Below are 21,060 nucleotides of genomic sequence, written 5' to 3'. Positions count from 1 at the left end.
TCCTTCGACAAGCTGAGGCAAAGTCGCTTGTTTGACCAGGCGGGATATTGCACATTGATTGTCCTTGAAAGCCCACCGTATGAAGCGATTGAATCGATACGAATCCGTTTCCTCTTCGATGAACCAGCTGACAGCCAAGTTTGCGATCATCTGCACCGCACCTACGACATGGAAGCCTTAACCACGCGTGCACCTTGCCACTGAGAATACCAGACCATACTGAGGCGAGGGAACAATACAAGACAAAGGTGGAAGATTCCATAACACGCAATCCCCAATGGCAAGCTTGCCAAGTCTTGGCCAATTCTAAAGTAGTCAATGAGTGAATGAGAAAAGGGATAGAATACACCCAACATACCTCTTGAGATGCCCAAAAGCAAATGATGTCCAAAATAAAGAGCATGCTACGAATCAAAGCAACCAAGTGGAACATAGTAGTTGTACATCTCCCACTCTAACTTACTAGTTCACATCTCCCACAAGTGGTCAACATTGACAATGGTCTTGATCCAAGGAAACCGATTTGACTTTGGTTGAGACCAACAGTTGCCTTTGTTGCACAAACACTGTTTCCTTACACGCGCGTAGACAACGCGTCACACTCTTTACTGCTGATCCATGTTTACTTGCCACGTGATGGTCGTTGCCATGGATACGTGCAATCGTTTAAAGATGTAATTTGGAGTTGCTGACGGTACATCAAACAAGAATATGGTCTGTGCACTGCATTTGATATCCCGAAGGACATGCACGGTTCCAGAAGATTGTTTTCGTGTCACATTGACCTTGTCATTTGCAATGAAAGATCTCGAAACGATATCATCCCTCCATCATTTATTTTCTAGTAAACCTTTTTTTCTAGTATACAATGTTGTTATAGGATTTAAACACGAGGGGGTGCAGTGGTGGTAGAAGGGGCATACTTGTATTTCTTTCGCCAGTGGTCTGAGACCTTTACGTTATTACCGAGACCAGAGTTACGTTTGAGGGTACCTTCTTCATCAGCCATGCCCTTGCTTTCACCATCAAGTCCCACCTCGTTGGTAAGTTCGAGGCACAAGTGCAACCAGCCAATGGCATTCCACACTGTAAAGAATTCTTCGGTGACCAGTGCCTTAGCCTGATTGCTCATATCACGATGCAGCTGTGGATTGGTAACGAGTTGGAACATACGATCGGCTACACCTTCCACATCACCAATAGGAAGCAAAAAGCCATCATGGTCCTTGACAATCTGTAAGGGGATGCCACCTGCTTCGTATGCAACGATAGGGATGCCCTTGTGCAATGCCTCTGTGACCTTGACTTCAAATCCTTCACGATGAGATAATTGAAGTGCCACCTTGGCATTGCTTAAAACCATATCCAATAATTGATCAGAGGGTGGTAAACGTGCCACAATGATATCGGGGCAAATGTCCGTAAAGTCGGCCTTGTGAAGGATTCGATAAGTGTCCTCGTAGATCAAGGTGCCATCAGGATCATCAATGCTGCCATGGCCACCTGTAATAAGAAAAAGGGGTTAACATCCATAGCAATACCTATAGTAATATGACTTACAAATAACGAGCTGAGGAGCATCATATTCATCAACACCAGCATCAGCGAGTTTTTGGCGTAATAAGCGATAGGATTCAAGTACATCTGGTATACCCTTTGATGGATCAAAGCGTGCTACTTGAACAATATAAGGTCTGCTCCAATCGACTTCATTGGATCCTTGATCCATGCAGCAACGATTGAACACTGATTGATAGTATTCTGTTGACCAAGCGTCAATACGCTTATTAAGACCATCCAAGGCATCCGTGGTGGCAGGCATTTGAACCACATCTCGGCGTGGCACAACATCAGGGACAAAATTCTCCATTGGATGGGACACAAATAAATCTGCTTGCTGAATGAACTGCCATAAAAAGCTATCATACAATGTCATTGTCAGCCATTGCCCTTCATTGGTAAGATAAAAATGCTTACTTCCAAGTCTCGGCTTGTGGGCCATCAGGGTACTTTCGGATGAGATCTGCACGCATTTCGATATGAGATCTGAAAATGATGCGTGTCTTTGGTGCATGCTTCTTGATATGAGGGATCACGCCAACCACTAGATGGGCGGACTTTTTTTAGCCTTTCAACATAAAGAGATCACTTGATGGCATTGCTTACGTTGTGGATCATCAATAACAATGACATCGGAATTCCCAATTGGGCCACCCGGCTTGAGCCAGAAACGCTCCGCATTGTCGTCTGACCAATCGATAAATATTTGCTTGTCCCTGTCATTGAGCCGAACATCAGGTGGAGCGACGCCTTGCAGCACATTGTGGAATTTTCTTTTGGTAATGTCAAACACCTCTGGTTTGGGGCGCGCCACATACCCTTGTTATTGACAAATTAGTCATGCATGGTCGTAGGTATTTATAGGTTTACGAGTTGGCTTACAATGAACCTCCACACCCAATAAGCGATAAAGTCGAAGAAGAGCATGACGCATCAACGCCACTATTTGTTTTGTCAGCTGACGTGAGCATGATTGTTGTAATGCATGGTATGCAATTGTAGGCCACTTTACCTCCACCGCCTTGAGGAGTCGAGTTAAAGAAACAGAGTCGCAGCTTGCGATCCTTGTATTGGGTAACCATATCCATTATTACACGCCATGTGTCACTGCAAACCGTTCTTTTATAATCGATAAGATCAACCAATCGAATCAATCCATTGAAATCCACTGATAACAGTACATGAGATAAGGAATGCAATGACAATTTCATATTCACATACCTTCAACTTCATGGCGGTATCCAACGGAGACACGTGGCAGGTTGCCAGGATACTGTGGTGATAGCCTAAATCATCATTTTGTAAGAGACATGATGCATAAACAACTCCCCCCAAAAAAGTGATCCTTACCACATGACAGCTTTACGTACAGCTGCAGAAGCCCTTTCATCTGAACTTTCAGCATTCGTAGTTACATGAAAAGGAATGGCATCGAGCTCACGCCAAAACATGCTTGCTGCACTAGGGCCTTCAGCTGGTTGTGCGTGATAGATAGCTTCGCTGAGACTTCGAGAAATGGCAATAATTTGGATCTTGTAATGTTGAGCCATTGCAAATACACGCACCACCTCGAGTAGCTTGTTTACACCATCAAACATACAATGCTCCTTACATTTACCCTTGCAGTCGATTTCAAATGTGCCAGAGTAGTAATCGGTTGTATATGAGCCATCGTGTACAGAGATAGCGTATCCACATTTTCCATGCTCAAGGTCAGGTTCTACATCTAGACCGATATAGACAGGGATCGGCACATAGTATTGAGAGAAGCGTCGACCAAGAGGTTTAACAGGGAGATCCGGATTTGGAGGCATTGTTTTTAGCAGTAAGATGAAAAGAGAGAAAAGAGGGTAATAGAATTGTTCTTTATTCAAGGGGTAGTGGTGATAGTAGGTGGTGATGTCAAGGGTTGCTATAGGATGGGGGGAAAAAGCGCGTGATGTTAATGTTCTGAAACCCCCGCTATGTAAGCTTGGCTTTGTTGAAAATCCACAATTCTTTTTGATGCATCGGATTTTTGGAATTCGGTAACATTGACCATTTTCCCTTCTTGCCCGTTATTTATGGGTAACTCACACTCTGAACCAGCCGACACCCGCAAGCATAAAAAGCATGACGCGGACCATCATAGTCTTGTGAGGCGAGCACTTCACCGCGTGCAATCAGCCTTCCCGAGCCCAACAACCTCTTCACCATCTACTTCACACGCTTCCTTTTCACAAAAGAGAAATACTCATCATGATGGTAATGGCCTTTCATCATCAGCTTCTAGTCATCCATCGCTTCGATTATCAACACCACCTATTCATTTCCCAACGCTACCAACATCATTATCACAACAAGAGATTGATACAACTGCCAGCAGCGGATTACAATCGGTACCCACGTCACCACAACCACCACCTTCAGCAGACCAACATCATCAGCATGCCTGCAGCAATGAGAATAGTCCGCTGCCAATAACCTGTAAATACTGCTTACCCGATAGTGAACATGAGCAAGATCGGCTTATCAGCATGGTGAGTATAAATCCAATTCCGGAGATATAAAAAGGGCTCTGACGTATCAATTACAGCATTTCTTATCCAAACATGCATTTGGCGGCAATTATGCATCGCCAATCGGGAGCATTTTACAACAACCGCGACTACATCATAAAGTCCAACCATGCGTGCTTGATGTTGCTTGTGGGACAGGCACATGGCTAATGGAAATGGCATCCGAGTTTCCAAACGCACAATTTTATGGGATTGATATCTATACCATGTATCCCTCCGATATTAAACCGCCTAACGTCCACTTTATTCAGGGCAATGTGCTCGAAGGTCTACCATACGATGATGCCACCTTTGACTTTGTGCATATGAGCTACGTCTCTACATGCTTCTCACAACGAGATCGAAGGGTAATAACGTAATACGTAGATCCATTGAAGCTGTTCTTTATTTGCTCACTTTTCTTTCTACAGCAATTACTACACCAAATTCGGCGTGTTCTTAAACCAGGTGGCTATGTTGAGTTTCGTGACGCTGAGCACTTTATCCGCAATGCAGGGCCACTGACAAATGAATTCCAAAGACCATGTATGTTGTATCCTCCTCATCGCGTCTTGCTTGAGCCATGTCATCATGTTGACCCCATTTTCGCCTATGTAGTTGCACGTGTGATGCGAGAAGTATTGGATGTGGATGTCACTTGGGCGTCGCATATGGCTGAACAATTGCATTTGGTTGCTGGTATGACCGATATCCATAATCAAGTCGTTTCAACGCATTACATGAGCAGCAGTAACCTTAGCAACGCCATCATGAATCATCTGGAAGCCGAGCTCCAAAGCTATGGCGATTTCTTAGCGACGGCGTATCATTTGAGCAGAGAAGAATACAATAGGATCTGTGAGAGCATCCTTGAAGAGTGTCGTCGGTATCGCTCATTCCAAAACCATGTTCTTGTATGGGCTCGTAAACGGCTCATTGAAGATAGCACACCTGCCAGCATTGATCGATTCTCGACAGCGCCATCCACCGTTGCATCATCAGGATCGCCCAGTTCCTCTCATATACCCACAAATAGCATCCACTCGAACCGTAACGATGAAAAGACATCTGATATTTATCAGTTTGTCCATGGTTACATTGAATGATGACAACTTCTTCAATATATACATACCTTTTATGATGCATTTGTCAAAACGCTTGGCATACACCTGCATTATACATGATTGCTACAATGCTTTTGGCTTGGCTGCTGCTGCTGCTGCTGCTGCTTCGGGGCAAGGGTAAAAAAGGGATACATGCAAAGGAGGAGGGAGACCTGGAGAGTAACAATGTGTCGGCATCAAAAAAGGCTCCGTTCCTTCCTTCCAACACGCCATCATTCACCTGAAGATAATAAACACACCTGTATCCTCTTGCATAGATTACTACACCTCCATTCTTCATGCCGACACCTGTGCTGCTTTCTAGATGATGATTGGTCTTGCTGTTCACTTTCCCAAAAAAGAGTCGTAACGTAGTTGTAGAAAGAGGAATGCGTGTGTTGCTAATGTCGGCTTGTTTTTTCCCCTTCATTCGTGGCAATGTTGATTGTTGTTTACTGTTTTCTTCCGTGGACTGACCATTTAGGGGGTGTAAAAGTGAAGAGACAGCAATGGCGTAAAGAGTGGGGTAATCGTGTGTTGTGTGAAGGAGGGAAGAGAAGGAGCTGAATTGGATCAATTTTAACTTCCTGCGCATGAGATACTTCATACCCACCCCCCTTTTGGCTTGGCTCATTTCCCCCCACTGAGAAACAAAGAGACCCCACGTGAGATCACGATGGGATATGTGTGGATAGCAACGTATTTGTAACCTATGAAAACACCATTTACATCCAACCATCATTATCCCCTCCGTTATACAAGGGGTGATTCATCCTTCATGTTAAAAGGCACCAAGTGTGTGGGTGGATGGGTGGGTGAGAGAGAGCCCCACAAAGAACAACAACAAAAACGTAATGATATGCGTCCGTTTTCTGTTTTTCCCAAATGTCGCCAATACACACACACACACAAATGTAGGATATCGATCATCACTCAAACGCATCATCCAAACAAGGATCCCTATAATGCATCGTCCAAAGAACGAAAATGCGTTTTCGGATGGAAAAGTTGCAACTAGAAAGTGAGAGAGAAAGCGTAATGAATTGATGCATAGCTCCAATGATAGCCATTCGTGCCTCGCATGAGGGTCGATGAGTGGTCGAGAGGATGCAGCCCCGCTTTCGGCTCATCTCTCAACCCCTTTCTTATTCGAACCGTATAAAGAGACAATCTTTGGAAAGCATAGCCATACTCTTTATCGTTCTATCTCCTCTCTTTTTTTCTTGAAACGCTGAACTTTTTACGTTGTTTTACAAACAATTGGGTTAAAAGAGGAAACAAAGCACTTTTTTTTACACAACAAATGCTGCCCGCCGACCGCCTTTACAAGAACACCGCTTCTTTCTCCTCTTGTTTGATGCTGTACACCTTATACTTTGTGGTGCTCGCTGGTGTACTTTCTCTACTCACCTGTTGGTCTCCTCCACCATTGGGTGATGATAATGATATCGACTATCATGAACAAGATGTCACAAGCTGGGGTCAATCAGCCCTGCAACAAATGGTTGCTTGGTCCTGGCGTTCTTGGACTGGACGTCGACATCCCATCTTTGATCCTCCTAAACGCCACGGCTACTTTATTCACATCACTGATCTTCACGTAAGTAGTAGATCCACACACACACACACACACACACATACACACATTTAATATAGAGCATTTTCCCACTGACATTCGTATAACTTTAAATGCTTGTAGATCGATGAAGAATACATGGCAGGCTCCAATGTGCACACCGACTGCCATCGTTTCGGGTCAAAGTCAGCCATTACCCAATCTGCAGGATTATTAGGCACACCAGGTGCAAAATGTGACTCACCCATCGAGTTGGCAGAAAAGACGCTTGATTACATTAGTCGTGAATGGCGTGACAAGATCGACTTTGTCGTATGGACCGGTGATAACTCAAGGCATGATTGGGACAAGAAATATCGACCACGTAAACGCAAAGCCATCTACCATCTCAATGAACGTGTACAACAAATGATGCAACGTGCTTTTTGGCCCACTGCACGAGACCCACGCCATATCCCAGTGGTGCCTACATTGGGAAACAATGATGTATACCCCCATAACACCATGGGCAGCGGGGATGATGAAGCCGACTTGTTGCAATTTTTCTCCCGTTTATGGCAGCCATGGATTCCAACGGATCAACGTGCCACTTTTCGTCAAGGAGGCTATTTTGCCGTGAATGTTGGCCCACGCTTACGAGTCTTGTCACTCAATACAATGTACTTTTACCACAAAAATGATGCCGTCAAGAAATGCTCCTCGCCCGGTTCCCCTGCACATGACATGCTGCTTTGGTTCGAGAGAGAATTGATACGTGCCCGTGCTGCCCATGTACGTGTTTATGTGATGGGCCACGTGCCACCCACCACCAAACACTATCGTAAATCATGCATCCGTGGCTATACTCGTATCGCTGCTGCTTATCCTGATGTGCTCATGGGTCATTTCTTTGGCCATCTCAACATGGATCACTTTTTGATGCTGGATGCAAGAGATGCCGAAGATGATGACGATGACGATGATGATTTCAGCCATCTCTCTTCTATTAACACCAACAATGAAGATGATGATGATGACCACGTGCACACTTCTCGCAATATCAACAAGTACGTGAATTGGTTACGTGACATGTATGAAGACATCGACCCTATCGATCACCATCACGCAGCACATTTCAACCAAATGCCCGTTGTAGCTGTTCAAGTGGCTCCATCAGTATTGCCAGTTTATTATCCTGCTATTCGAATCTACAAGTATGAGATCCATGATGATGATGACCGTGCCCAGTGCCACCATGGAAGTGATAAACGCCCACATGGTACCCTGCTTGAGTACAACCAATTCTACGCAAACATCACCCGTTGGGAGGAGGAACTCGAAACAGATATTGATGAAACACCTCTCAATTATGAGTTTGAGTACAATTCTCGTGACGCTTATGAGCTTGACGACCTTACCATCACAAGCTATTATAATCTTGCCAAGCGTATGATTGCCACAGATGATGGCGGAGAAGGCCAACGTCTTTGGTCACGCTATGTGCAAAACATGTTTGTGCAAGCTCTCAATGATTCAAGTTTTCCCTTATAGTTTCGAATCCCTTTGTTCCCTCTAATGATACCTGCTGCACCATCATCCATCATCACCATCATCATCTCCGTCATTGTCACATCTCATCTATTCATCTCTTATACTTGCCGTTACTTAGTACAACAACCCATACCCAGCCACACATTACATACAAGACATGTTATACAGCCTTTACAATAAACCTTTCTTTTTTTCCCTCTCAAACTTGAATACAACAATATCTCGTGCTACCATAAATAATCTTCTCTACATCCACATGGCATGTTTGATCTTGAGTCCCATCTTTTTGAAGATGCCATCAGTATTCTCAGCCTGCCTGATGCTATAAAAAAGTCGAATTAGCCTAATACCATTCATAGTAGTGAATCCTGGCATATACAAACCTAATGATCGGTTTGTCGTACAGGAACTGTGGATCGTTCTCCTGACCACAAGCTTTACTAATTTGATACGCAATCTCCTGTACTTGTTTCCGACAGCTTTGTTGATCATCCGAAAGTTCTCCAAGCACATTGTATCGCACTGCCTTGAATGCCAAAAACATGCGTCCATCATCCTCTTCCTTATCGCTGTCACTACCGCTGCTGCTGTCATTTTCATGATCCTCCTCTCCCTCCTCTTCTTCTTGTGCACTGCCAGCGTTGGATGATGTTTTTTCTTGATGATTGCTGCTGCTGCTGTTGCGACGGCTATTGCCAATGTTGAGATCGCCAAGATTCTGGTTCCTGATACTGCCAGTATTCATCCTCGTCAATTCATGGTCCGCATCGTAATAAAGGAGAAAGCCATAGTTTTGTTCAATGTCTCGGGATTGAGGTGTTGTCGAGGATAAGATGTATTCGCCCGTTTGAATTCCCAGAAGCATATGGAGCTCGATTCTCCTGAATTGGACCACCTTTTCGAGCTTATAGTTGTAGCTGCAAACATACAAGGCTTTGGTCGTAAGCAAAACAACCTTTTCCTCGAATTTCTTGGCTCGTCTAGAATGGTGGTTTGTGGTGTGAGACATGCATGTATGTGGTAAATGTGGTGGGATATGATGTTTACATACCTCTTTTGTGGTTCATTGGGTGAAAGTAAGGTCCAACCTCCCAATCTTATCTCATCATCTGCAATCACAATCGCACTACTAATCTCGACTATAACAATGGTGCATGTACATGCATTGTCAATCAAACACATTTTTGTACACGTGATTCAAGCAAATGATAACAACGTACTTGCATCCATTCGGATCTTGGCCCACCGACGCTCCATGCCTGGTTCAGCTGACATCAAGGTGCTCTGGGGAACATGGCGAAAGATCTCAATCTTGTGGTAACCTACAACAGCAACGTAAGTACAATGCCACAATTGTTCCTCCTTAACCGAACCTCCTGCATTTTGACCCAGCTCATCAAGATCCTTCAAGTCCCTTACCTAGGATGTAGTCAATTGTCGCTTGTCTCCAAAAATCCTTGACAGTATTCAGGTACATGCGTGCCAGCGAGTTGGATGCATCATTCATCATCCCTGTAATGTTGCGTTTGCCTGTGCTATTGAAATAAAAAAAGTGCAGCCATGTGCGCATTTGTATATCAACATGCATGTAGAGAGGGTAAAAGAACGTCCGTAACCCCAATGTAATATTACCGTGTAAAGTCGCCCTTGAGAGCACTTGTCCCCGCATACATCCTTGAAATCATATCGCCATTGTTGGCCCATACTATGTATGACACAAAAAAGCCATATTAACACCAATGAAAGGATCTTTTTCCAAAGATAGACATGTACATACCATGATTGAAAATTCGTTCAAAGCTCTCGTAATAATGGATCCCCTCATCAGGAAACTCGGAAATGCCAAATCGCATCAGCTGCTGGTTCAAAACAACACGTGCAAACGCGCTCTACAGATAGTTGTTAATACCAACCCTATAGCCAAACCCTCGTATCACCACCTTACCTGAACAACATTCGTTCGATCCAAACAATCCATACAATTCTACAAGTCAAGGCAAGGAAGAGGTATATGGATTAATAACCAATTGAGAAACAATGATAGTGGAAAACTTACCGTTCTGAAAACGCCATTCTGCTTACAATAAACGACCTTTTCACCCGCCTGCCAAAAATGACTACAAAAGACAACATAGCCATTATCAGTAATTGAATACGTACGCTATTGTGCAAATGCTACTTACGCAATCTTGGCGAGATCATTTCGTAAGCTGGTGCTCAACTTGCTAATGTTTTCGAACCTCATGCCTTTGGTCTCACGATGAAAATCAAACTCGACATATCTATAAGAGCAAACATAACGCGGTTGTTAATTCATCAGCAGCCTTCCATTTGTCCTCTCTCGTTTGTCCCAAGCCATCGCAATCCCTCGATATGGATAATATATACCAACTTTATATTTGGGTCAGCCAAGTGCTCCACGTGACGACGATACTCAGATCCTACGATCGCCTCTCGCCCCGATAACTCAGTAAGATTGACGGCTACTTGTCGCCCATATAGCTTTTCTTGTTCAGTAAAGTGACGCTCGAAAGCCAAGTTGTTCTCCTCCTCGCTACGTTCCAGTACAGGCACAGGATGAAGGCTGTAAGGTGATTGGCTCCAAAAAAGAGGTACTTGTAGTAGCAGAATGATGGTAAGTAAATCATACCCTCTCACTATTGTTGTGTATCCATGCACTTACTCGATCCTCGTGTCTGCACAAAGGATGCAATATGTGGGATGTTGTCTCTCTAAAGCAGTGAAGCGTAAAAGGTCAATTACAGATTTCCATGACATGATAGGTATTGCTTACATAAAAAATGACAGCTTGTTCGGTTTCGACAAAGTTGGCAACTTCTCCTTGTTCATTGATACCACGTCGTTGGTAACGCATGCCTGGATACATACATTTGTTTAAGAACCAATTCGCTGAGGTAGTAATGATAGCCAACCAACCTGCTCGTTCTCGACTCCTCCTAGAGATCAAGACAAAGTCAAATTGATAACCCTCGATCTCGCATTCCTCGATTTGTATGGTGCCTTGCATGATCGGCATAATCCATTCATCCAGCTACATATTTCAAACTATTCTTAGTAACGCATTGTGATCTATAGGAGGAACAACAACTTACGCTTAATGATTTGAATCGATGACAAAGATGCTCATTCCACCAAAAGCGCTTGTCGACCTACATCACATCCATTGTCATTATCCAATCCTGATCTATCCCCACCACGCCTCCAACGCTAACCTTTTTCCATATCGGGTCCTTATCTTCATTATGTTGATGCTGTTGTTGTTGCATTTCAAATGTTCGCTGGAAGCTGTTGGTGATATCTAAATCCAAGCTCATCAGTCAGTCGCTATGATTTATAGCCAAGCACGCATCACACATACCATATCCAGGGGCATATATAAACATGGATCGGCTAAGAAGTTCGGTCACTTGCTTGATGATTCGCTTCTCTAAAGCAAGGTCTTCATTGACGGCGAGTGCAGTGAACAAATCTTGAGATGAGCTGGCACGTATAGGCGATGTTGGCTTTTCTTCTTGATCTTTCTTTTTCATATTGTTGCTGCTTCCAGTCAATGACCATCGAAAACGATTCATAAAAGGACGTGTCGATCCAGGACGTTGTGTTTCACCACCACCCGCATGATCAGCGATTTCCTCTAATGCTGTAATAGTTGGGCTGACGGCAGTAGCTGGTGATGACGCTGTAGAAGTAGTAGGACTGGATACTGATGTCTTGGGTAAAATGGTTGCCGAAGGAGTAGTCCCATTATCATCCTCATCCTCATCCTCATCGCTTTCTGAATCACTATCACGCCTTACAGGTTGGATCTACAGCATTATACTCATCATTAGCAAGTCGTTTTCGGAGATGTCGTAAATGGTAACGTACCTTTTGATCCAATCTTTCTTTGGCCAAGCGTGCATTCAAATCCAAGCATGCCACCTGCTCGATCACGTAGACTGGATATCCAAATAGACGACCAAGGATCCGTGCCCGTGTAATCACCACAAGGTACTTTTCTATATTGTCATATCAACGTGTGAGCTATCCTTCATCTTTCCCTTTTTTGTACATGTCATCCTACCTCGTACGCCATCAAGAAGGCCCACTACACCGTATACTTCATATGAATGTGCTTCCTTCGGTGGTTCCCACGTACTCTCTATAGCATATTCGTTATCGCCCATCGTTCACGCATGTAGTAGTTGTTTTTACCTAATCGTGTCAAAGAGCCATTAAAGTGAATGAGCAGTGCCTGGTTGTCATTGTTGACAAGCACAAAGCCGTTATCGAGCACGTGCAGTTGTATCATATACTGGGGCTTGTCGTCTACCACGTCTTTGGACTCGGGTACTTTCATCGTAACATGCGGATGAGTTGAGGGGGGTGGAAAGGAAAGAGAGTAAAAGACACGCACACTGGGAAAAAAAAGGGCGACAATAGACGTCGGGATTAGACGGTTGTGTAACTGCCCCTCTCGGCAAATTTGCTCTTCTTGCATGAAACTGCCAAGGGATGAACATAAGGAGATGACATACTCAATGGCAGTGATTTCACTATTTGCGTCAAATAAACTGGATGGGTTGTTTACATTGACAACAAAAGATTGACTTTGTATGGAAAACTCTGATTCGAAATCTTAACATCATACACCGGGGTTGCTTTGACACTGATGAATCCAAACACCTCTTTTATTACATATAATGGACGTTCAAATTCAATTACCGTATGCGTTGTAAAAGCCATACTTGTACCAGTCAACTCGCTTTTGTGTCAATTCTTCAGGTACAGGACTAGCTCGCGCATTAAGCTCTTCAATGCTGGGGACGTAATGACCAATAGGCTCTGACGGCTGTGGAACAAGTTCAAAGAGCCGTCTCACTTCTTCAGATGGCATCGATGCATAATCAGCATCACTTGGACCTTGTTCACATTGGTGGGTGGCACCTGCCGCTGTTAATACTACTTGCTGTTGTCCACCTTTATCCATGGTTTCAAAGGTACCCACCGCCTCATTTGATACGCTGGTGATAATGTACTCATCCTCATTCTTAGCAGAGTAAAAGTCGAGGCATTCACCAAAAGTGACTCTTCGAAAACGCTGGTAATAAAGGTCATACTAGTAGTAGCATTTTCAAATATCATGTGGATGTGAGATCTTGCGATGGATGGCTCGTTACGTGTATGGAATACTCACATTGATATGTAACGCGTCTGCCAATGTTTGCACATTGGGGTTGTCAGGATGCAGCACACGCCAAGGATCACGACAAGTGTGTCCTCGGCATGATTTGAGCACACCAAGCAAGGCATCCAATCGATCGATCACCTGGATGGATACCAGCCCAGAGTCGTACAAATTGTGCAATTCGTATGGGTCATCATACAAGTCGTACAACTCATGTTCACCGGTACACCATACATTGTATTTGTCTAATACAATGTCCTTGGTTACCATAGTACCAGGCATTATCAATGTATGTAGACTTACAATTATAGTCCTCCGATATGATACGTATAGTCTTGTACGTGTTGGGGCTTGTAGTATCCCTTACTGAGTAATTCCTGAAAAGGTACGTTGCCATGTTACATTTCGATAAACACAGCATGATACGACATGTCTATTCAACCACTTACTCTCTATGGAGAAGAATAAGGTGTTAATGAATGCTAAAAAGGTTGTAGCTCCTACTATACAACTTACTGCATAAAACCATTCATCCAAAATTCCACAACAAAGCTTTCCTTGGATACCGGCTTGGGATGGTCTCGAAGTTGGGGGATCACCGGGATAACACCGCCATCAACCCAATCTCGGATATACGCATCGCCTTTGGCTAATGCAAGGAATGTAGGTGCTAAGTCGGTATGTGAGCTGACAACATGATTGATGTGTCCCTTGGGTACACCAGGTCCACGAATTATGAGCGGCACGCTTGTAAATGATGTCAATGTTATTGCATGTCTCAATACCAAAGCTTTGTACTCACTTGATGTCCTCTTCAATATTGGTGGTTTTCCCAGCAAAGGCACGATGCTGCCCAAGGTGATATCTTTTTGTATATCGTTAGCACGCTAGTCATATCAAGCATCTGATGATAGCTTTTTAAATGTACATGTACCAAGCTTACCCATTATCAGCACTGTAAAACACGTAAGTGTTGTCAAGCTTCCCTTGTTGTTCCAATTCTTCAAAAAGCGATCCAACCATTTCGTCGACTGCTTGCAGAGCTTGGAGACGACGTCGATAAGTGTTATCCAAGGCATCAACCTCTTCATCGGTGAGATGTTCCAAATGCTTCCAATAGGAGGCTGTTTTTGTCTGGTTGATTGGATTAAAGTGAGGAGTGCGGGGAACTATCATCATCGTGGTGCGATATTAGGCTACTTGATTATTCAGTTACATGGTAGTTGCTGCCATCCACGTACTTTTCACGTCCTTGAAGAGGTTTGCATGCCGAGCAGCAGGGACTGCAGGCTCTGTTTCGATGTTCTCGGGATCACCATTGACGAATTTGAATTGACCATGAGGAGCCATAGGTGCAACTATAAGGAAAAGCCAATGATGGTTAAGGCATTGCTGATTTTGATCATGATACTATAGCAATAGCATACCCCACAAAAAGAACGGCTTTTCAGCATCTCTTTGAGCTTTTAGAGCTGCAAGTGCTTTGGCATGGATAACGTCTGTTTGATAGGTGTCATTGTAATACACTGGTGGCTCGCCGTTTTTCGAAAAGACAGCCGTATTATAGGTGTATGTGAAAGGATCCACCAGTTGGTCTGTAATGTTGACACATCAAACGATCATTATTACCCATGTTGTGTGATACGAGGACTTTTCATCATATACCTTGATAGTCAAAGCTGTGGGAAATGGAGCAGGGACCATGAGAATAGCATGAGTATATCACACGCCAGCAATGTCTTTTTAAGTTGGGCTTACCCTGCAGGCTTTGGGCTATCATAATTAAAGATGTTATATCCATTCATCAGTTTACCAATGTAGTGGGTCGAGTAGCCTGCCTACATTTACCAATGAAATACCATGTCAGCAAATTTGCAATATCGAGAAGGAGATTGCCTATATCCTTTATACTGTACCTCTTGCATCCACAATGGCAAATAATCTTCTCCTAATCCAAGTCTACTGAACTTATCATAACCACCATGCGGGGGAGCTACCGAAGTGATGCTAATAGTACACCATGGTGGATTGTTAGAATCATGCAACAATACCCATTAAAATACGTAGTATATTCTTACTTGGTGTTGTGAGAGTATTGACCTCGCAAAAGGCCAACTCGGCTAGGGCAGCATACAGCAATTGTGGCATAGTGGTTCTTGTGCACGGATCCTTGCTCAACGAGGTACTTTTGAACATTCAGCATGTAATTCAAAGAGTCAAGGCGAGCATCTTGATCATCAGTAAAGATGAATATGATGTTGGGCTGCTGCTGGGTAGTAGTAGGATCATCAATTGCTGCACCCAAAGAAACAGCAGCCACGCATGAGAGCAACACAGCCGTCAACCCAAGTGCTTTCATTAGCTTGATTAGAAAGAAAGAAGGACACGTTGTAATGCCATCCGCATTGTAGCCTTGTTAAAGGGTGAAAATATACACACACCACTGATCGAGCAAATGGTGCAATACCATGTACAGTGGTGTTGCCAGGTGACACCAAGCTGTCGGCGCACTGATGATTGTCACCATCTCTGTAACACACAATCACGTCATTTCTTCATTATTCTTGTAAACAACCCGCTATCAATGATAATCGAAGACGCGATAACAAATCGAGGGCATCATCAAGAAGCTACCAAGAGGCAGCGGCCGCCTACATGGAAATTAATCTTGTTGGTAGGCAACGCTGCTCAGCTGGGGCGGGGAAATTTAAGTAGGCTGAATACGGCTTCGTTGGTTGAGAAAGCTTCTCTTTGTCTCCTTTTAACCCAATCACCATTCCCATTCACTTCATTCAGCAAGGTAATGTGTTATAAAGATGTTCTTATTGGAATAGTCTTAGGTAGGGAGTCTATTGGGTGGTTGTAGCCAAGGTGATATTGTCGCTCTTCGCTCGTTGTTATGCCGCTCTTCCTTCTTGGTGCAACAAGTACATTCAGAGCCCAATGTGGTAGCCGAACTCGTTCCATTGACATGTGAGCTTGTATAGACGGCAAGGCTGATCTCAAAGAGCTTGGCACGTTTGGCGTTTTGTTTCAAATCGACTACACTATACCATGGCTTTCGGTTTTCAGCAACCAACAACAAACGTCTTTGTGTATATAAAAAAGTCTGGTGCGGTGAAGAAAGACAATGAAAAAGACGTTTATAGTAACAATGGATGATGCTATTATCGAATAGGTCCTTGGTCAGGTAATGCAACTTTGGGCATCATCATCTCCTTGGGTTCGACTCCCAGCCTGTACCTTTTGGGCATCATCAATGCCGAATGCGCACCATTCTCATGATACGTTGATGGTTTCTCTTTGGGATTGGTAAGATGGGGATCGTTCTTTTTTTTTTGTTCTAAGGATGGATGAGGGTAACTATGTACCCCTGTGTGCTATGAACGAGATGGCATCGATGGTGATTTGGTTATGCGATTGTTGAGGATTTGCTTTCTTTTATGTACGGAGACGACGGTGACAATTATGATGAGATTCATGACGAATTCGGTGACGACAATGACACAGACAAGCATGGTTTACCTCTCTCTTAGCAAGATGATGATTACATGGTGGATTCCTCATATCTCATTGAAATCTAAAAGGAATCATGCAGGATCCCATTCTTTCTTGGACACAGCGACTACGATTCATGAAGACGACCATGGCATAGTAGCTAGAAGCATTGTTTATTATCAACTTGGACTTAGCTAGCTTGTTCCTCTCTCCTTGTTGCTTGTGGATTTTAGCTTAGATGGATGGTGTAGTAAAAGTTACAATGAGCATGAAGGAAGTGTATTTTCGATGTTCTGAACGTATCCAAACTCCCTTTGTTGTATCTTTGCGCCAAAGTACGAATCATTGAAAGCATGCCAAACAAGACTTTGTAGTGATCGAAACTGATCTTGCTTGTGTCGCTGTTTCCAAAACCAGAGGATACTTCTGTAAGCAGGATCTCGAGTCCAGAGAAGTCATCAACAGAGATAATGCCATCAGCACAATATCTATATCTTCCATTGGTCAGGCCTTGGCTATTCAATTGTGTTGACATCGCTTGCAATTCAACCTCTCCTGGAAGAAACGTCACTTGATCTCCCGTACTTCTCAAAAAGCGGGCACAATGCTTGACGATAGGATCGAATACATATGATCTGTATCATGATCCCGATTTGGATAGCACACCTTAACCACAATGATCATAGATGTCTTGTTGTCTAATTAAAACACCAGCAAGTAAGGTTAACATCATAATCATCTTAGTCTAAACTTGCACGTACAAGTTGTCAAGAATGTCTGTATGTAAGAAGCTTCTCCGCAATTTTCAAAGCCATGTCGTCTCTTGTTGCCTAGTAGCGGGAATTAGCTATGCCTTCAAATAAATTACATTGGTTACGTACAGCTTCAGCAACGGCCATCATTCCATAAATGGATTCAAGCGTAGGCGTTGAACATCAACATAGATGCTTTTCTTGTAAAGGCTTTCATATAGATCGGCCGGCAGGCAGCTTCTGCGATGCACATGCTTTCCACACCAGATGACACGGTATCTCTCAGGGCTACACAAGCAAAGTTAGTCAATCATTATGAGTATACAATATCGGGACACTAAACCTTAGTTGCATCAAATGTTGAGTGTTGACCGGGTCACCGAGGAAATCGCATGTACTTATGCCACCTGCAAAGGAGTCCTGAATTTCCCATCTCGGGCTGGGCATCGTCTTAATAACATACATCAATGTACAAACGAAGATGATGGTCATACCTACCACAAAGGATCCATCAAGGAGCACACCAAGTGGTAAAGCAATGAAGCGAGCTACATAGATGAATGCATCATGAGTACCCTCATTTTGCTGATCGCATCAAGACCATCCTTGAGACTTACCAAAGGCCATTGATGATGATATGCGTAAAGTAGAAAGAAAGGGTGGATGATGGTGTTGGCGACAACAGCCTTGTTTATATGTGAGTGGGCGTGGGAAGTGCTGTCATGATGGATTGAGCTGATAAATGGTCAAGCATCTTGGAGTACTTAGTCGAAGTGATGAAAACTGATAAACCCACCTGCCGCTTCAAAGGTGACCTCTTGTAGGTGACATTAGTGTGTCCTCATCAGGGATAATTGTGTCGTTGTATTCTTGGTTGCTGCTGTCATAAACATCCTTCATTCATGATTGTAAAATAGCTGCTGCATGCATCGACTCGAGCATTCCAATATCATCCATAGCTTTGATCCATCTTCTTTCGTCAAAGATACATGCGCTTTTGTCAAGTCCATCCAATCATCCATCAAAGATTTGAACGCGGGCCTTCATTGCTTGTTGATGACATGATCCATCCCTAAGACACGTATAGTTGTAGAGATTCATCAAAGGAATTGCCGATAACCAGAACCACCAGAAGATCGAAAGCTTGCTGACGCCAAAGGTATAAACCTGCTCCTTGTTGCTGACATGATCGATCGATAACAGACCTTTGTTTCTAGAGGTTCACCAAATTGCAGGTAATGGGAAGCACCAGATGATGGGATGGAGGTGGATATGGCACCAATCGTATGCATGCTGTTGCTAGTTGCCGATACAATCCACTCATAAAAGACGTTCATTGGCTGACATTCTCCAGAGAAATCGCCCGTTGCTTGGTAACCAACCACCCGAGACGCAAAAAAGGCTGACACCACCAAAGACATAAACCCTTCCCCATGGCTGACATGATTCATCTATAAAAGATGCACCATAAACAATTGTCCAAACTCATCCAACAATACTTAGCAATCATAGCTGTGATCTTGTAAACTCCAAAGCACCAAAAGACAAGTAGCTCTCTGCAATGGTCCCTCTAAATAATAATGGTAGGCGTTTCAGCAAAGGCCTCCAAAAAGCATGAGAGGCATACATACCTGAATCACGAAATCATCATCCGCAGACTTGGGAATCAAATAGGCCATCAGGATGTATAGTAATAACAAAAGCGCACAGCCAAAGAAACATCATTGTACTGGTACTCTCCTGTGGATCGACGCGATGAAGTGCATCAATAGAGATACCATCTTCTCTCTAAAGGCAAGGAGATCAATAGCCGTAAAACGATGGAGCCGTGCGAACAGAGGATGCATTTTTAAATCCCTGAGGCCGCAACATGAGTCGCACTGTCCCCGGGCACAACATGTAGAGCTCCACAGGAAAGTACAGTACAATGATGTCCTTGATGTGCAGCCGTGATAATAATAGCATCGCCGAAAGAGGATCTGCCACTGTATGGTGTTTGGTAAGTCCACTTGAATCCAACCAATCCCACAATGAACATCTTACCTTGTGGTATTTCTCAATAGCATCATTGCCTCGAATAAAACCGTATCTCCATGTCACCCATATTGTCTTGCTGCTGTTTTATGATAAGGTTGGTTAATTAACAGGTTTCGCTTTGTAGATCCAATACCATGCATACCATTGAGCCAACCATACAGCCTTCTTGCTTTGAGATCCGTATCTTGTTGCTGCCAGAGGTACCATCATCCAACGTATTCAAGCTACAGTAAATGTAATGTGAGATAAGAAGCAACCCAATCCACACGCTTTTGTTGTCACCATACGAAAAAGAAGCAATGTAAAGACGTCTTGAGAACTCTCATTGTGGACGACTTGGCAAGGAAGACACACGACGCCCTGAACCATGGTGATCACAAGGAATTGCAACCAAAAACACCATCCGAAGGCAATACAATAATCAACCTGCAGCGCCAAGGTATGCCACCATATGTACCATACTCTCATTGGATCCTGAAATTGGCATCATAAGAGATATCCACCTTCTCTCTGTAGGCAAGGAAATCAATAGCCGTACTTGGATGGAGGCCGTGTGCACAGCGGATGCCTTTTCAAATTGGCCTTGCCATCGCATCTTGAGTCACACTGTTTCCGGGCCAAAATTCCCCAGGAGAGCACAGTACTATACAATGTCATTCCTTGACGTCCAGCCTTGATAATAATAGTATCGCTGAAAGAGGCTCTGCCACTGTATGGCGTTTGGTAAGTCCACTTGAATCCAACCAATCCCATCATAATGAACACTCTTACCTTGTGGTGTTTCTCAATAGCATCATTGCCTCAAATGAAAACCGTATATCCATGCCATCCAGTAGGTGCTGCTGCTGTTTCATTGCAAGGCTCGTTAATTAACATGTTTTGCTTTGTAGATCCAATGCCATGCATACCATTGAGCCAGCGTACAGCCTTCTTGCTTTGATATCAAGGACTTGTTGCTGCCATAGGTACCATCATCCAACATGTTCACCTACCATAAACGTAATGTGAGATAAGAAGCAAACCCAATCCACACGCTTTTGTTGTCAGCATACCCAAAAGAGGCAATGTAAAGGCGTCTTGAGAACTCTCATTGTGGACAACTCGGTAAGGAATGCACACGACGCCTCATTGGGTCTTGTATAGACGATACAACACCAACCTACACGCGAACTTTAGTACCACAATGCTCGACTTGAACAATAAAAGGAATTGCAGCGATTGAACCTACATGTTGTATTGGAATGGAAGCTTGTGTCATTGGTAGATCGCGCACGTGTTT

The 21,060-nt window shown here is 43.7% G+C and overlaps 7 protein-coding genes across 7 annotated transcripts; 2 read left to right on the top strand and 5 right to left on the bottom strand.

The window, feature by feature from the left end:
- Positions 1-883: 883 nt before the first annotated feature.
- O0I10_002771 (uncharacterized protein) lies at positions 884-3,374 on the bottom strand (the record flags this gene model as incomplete). The annotated part of the gene is made up of 8 exons (XM_058482851.1): positions 884-1,503; positions 1,561-1,919; positions 1,978-2,104; positions 2,167-2,379; positions 2,443-2,502; positions 2,573-2,728; positions 2,782-2,846; positions 2,911-3,374. 8 exons carry the CDS (start codon positions 3,372-3,374, stop codon positions 884-886), a joined length of 2,064 nt encoding a protein of 687 aa, XP_058346418.1.
- Positions 3,375-3,623: 249 nt separating this feature from the next.
- On the top strand, positions 3,624-5,203 carry O0I10_002770 (uncharacterized protein; the record flags this gene model as incomplete). The annotated part of the gene is made up of 4 exons (XM_058482850.1): positions 3,624-4,079; positions 4,136-4,465; positions 4,529-4,643; positions 4,716-5,203. 4 exons carry the CDS (start codon positions 3,624-3,626, stop codon positions 5,201-5,203), a joined length of 1,389 nt encoding a protein of 462 aa, XP_058346417.1.
- Positions 5,204-6,503: 1,300 nt separating this feature from the next.
- Positions 6,504-8,306, top strand: O0I10_002769 (uncharacterized protein; the record flags this gene model as incomplete). Its single annotated transcript, XM_058482849.1, has 2 exons — positions 6,504-6,800; positions 6,900-8,306. 2 exons carry the CDS (start codon positions 6,504-6,506, stop codon positions 8,304-8,306), a joined length of 1,704 nt encoding a protein of 567 aa, XP_058346416.1.
- Positions 8,307-8,552: 246 nt separating this feature from the next.
- Positions 8,553-12,666, bottom strand: O0I10_002768 (uncharacterized protein; the record flags this gene model as incomplete). Its single annotated transcript, XM_058482848.1, has 20 exons — positions 8,553-8,628; positions 8,690-9,286; positions 9,358-9,445; positions 9,527-9,628; positions 9,726-9,841; positions 9,939-10,011; positions 10,084-10,195; positions 10,252-10,290; positions 10,363-10,423; positions 10,490-10,588; positions 10,699-10,921; positions 10,990-11,038; positions 11,101-11,183; positions 11,244-11,358; positions 11,420-11,476; positions 11,540-11,625; positions 11,686-12,133; positions 12,195-12,325; positions 12,391-12,468; positions 12,522-12,666. 20 exons carry the CDS (start codon positions 12,664-12,666, stop codon positions 8,553-8,555), a joined length of 2,778 nt encoding a protein of 925 aa, XP_058346415.1.
- Positions 12,667-13,023: 357 nt separating this feature from the next.
- On the bottom strand, positions 13,024-15,853 carry O0I10_002767 (uncharacterized protein; the record flags this gene model as incomplete). The annotated part of the gene is made up of 12 exons (XM_058482847.1): positions 13,024-13,425; positions 13,504-13,739; positions 13,798-13,871; positions 14,011-14,241; positions 14,297-14,359; positions 14,438-14,663; positions 14,736-14,852; positions 14,922-15,089; positions 15,160-15,173; positions 15,253-15,332; positions 15,411-15,501; positions 15,573-15,853. The coding sequence occupies 12 exons, from the start codon at positions 15,851-15,853 to the stop codon at positions 13,024-13,026; spliced, it is 1,983 nt and encodes a 660-aa protein (XP_058346414.1).
- Positions 15,854-17,221: 1,368 nt separating this feature from the next.
- On the bottom strand, positions 17,222-17,527 carry O0I10_002766 (uncharacterized protein; the record flags this gene model as incomplete). The annotated part of the gene is made up of 1 exon (XM_058482846.1): positions 17,222-17,527. The coding sequence occupies one exon, from the start codon at positions 17,525-17,527 to the stop codon at positions 17,222-17,224; it is 306 nt and encodes a 101-aa protein (XP_058346413.1).
- Positions 17,528-18,844: 1,317 nt separating this feature from the next.
- On the bottom strand, positions 18,845-19,423 carry O0I10_002765 (uncharacterized protein; the record flags this gene model as incomplete). Its single annotated transcript, XM_058482845.1, has 3 exons — positions 18,845-19,043; positions 19,244-19,314; positions 19,376-19,423. The coding sequence occupies 3 exons, from the start codon at positions 19,421-19,423 to the stop codon at positions 18,845-18,847; spliced, it is 318 nt and encodes a 105-aa protein (XP_058346412.1).
- Between the last annotated feature and the right edge of the window lie 1,637 nt (positions 19,424-21,060).

This window comes from Lichtheimia ornata, assembly GCF_029851405.1.
Source record: "Lichtheimia ornata isolate CBS 291.66 chromosome Unknown scaffold00008, whole genome shotgun sequence".
Taxonomy (NCBI): Eukaryota; Fungi; Mucoromycota; class Mucoromycetes; order Mucorales; family Lichtheimiaceae; genus Lichtheimia; species Lichtheimia ornata.
This window is presented reverse-complemented; position numbering and strand designations above follow the sequence as displayed.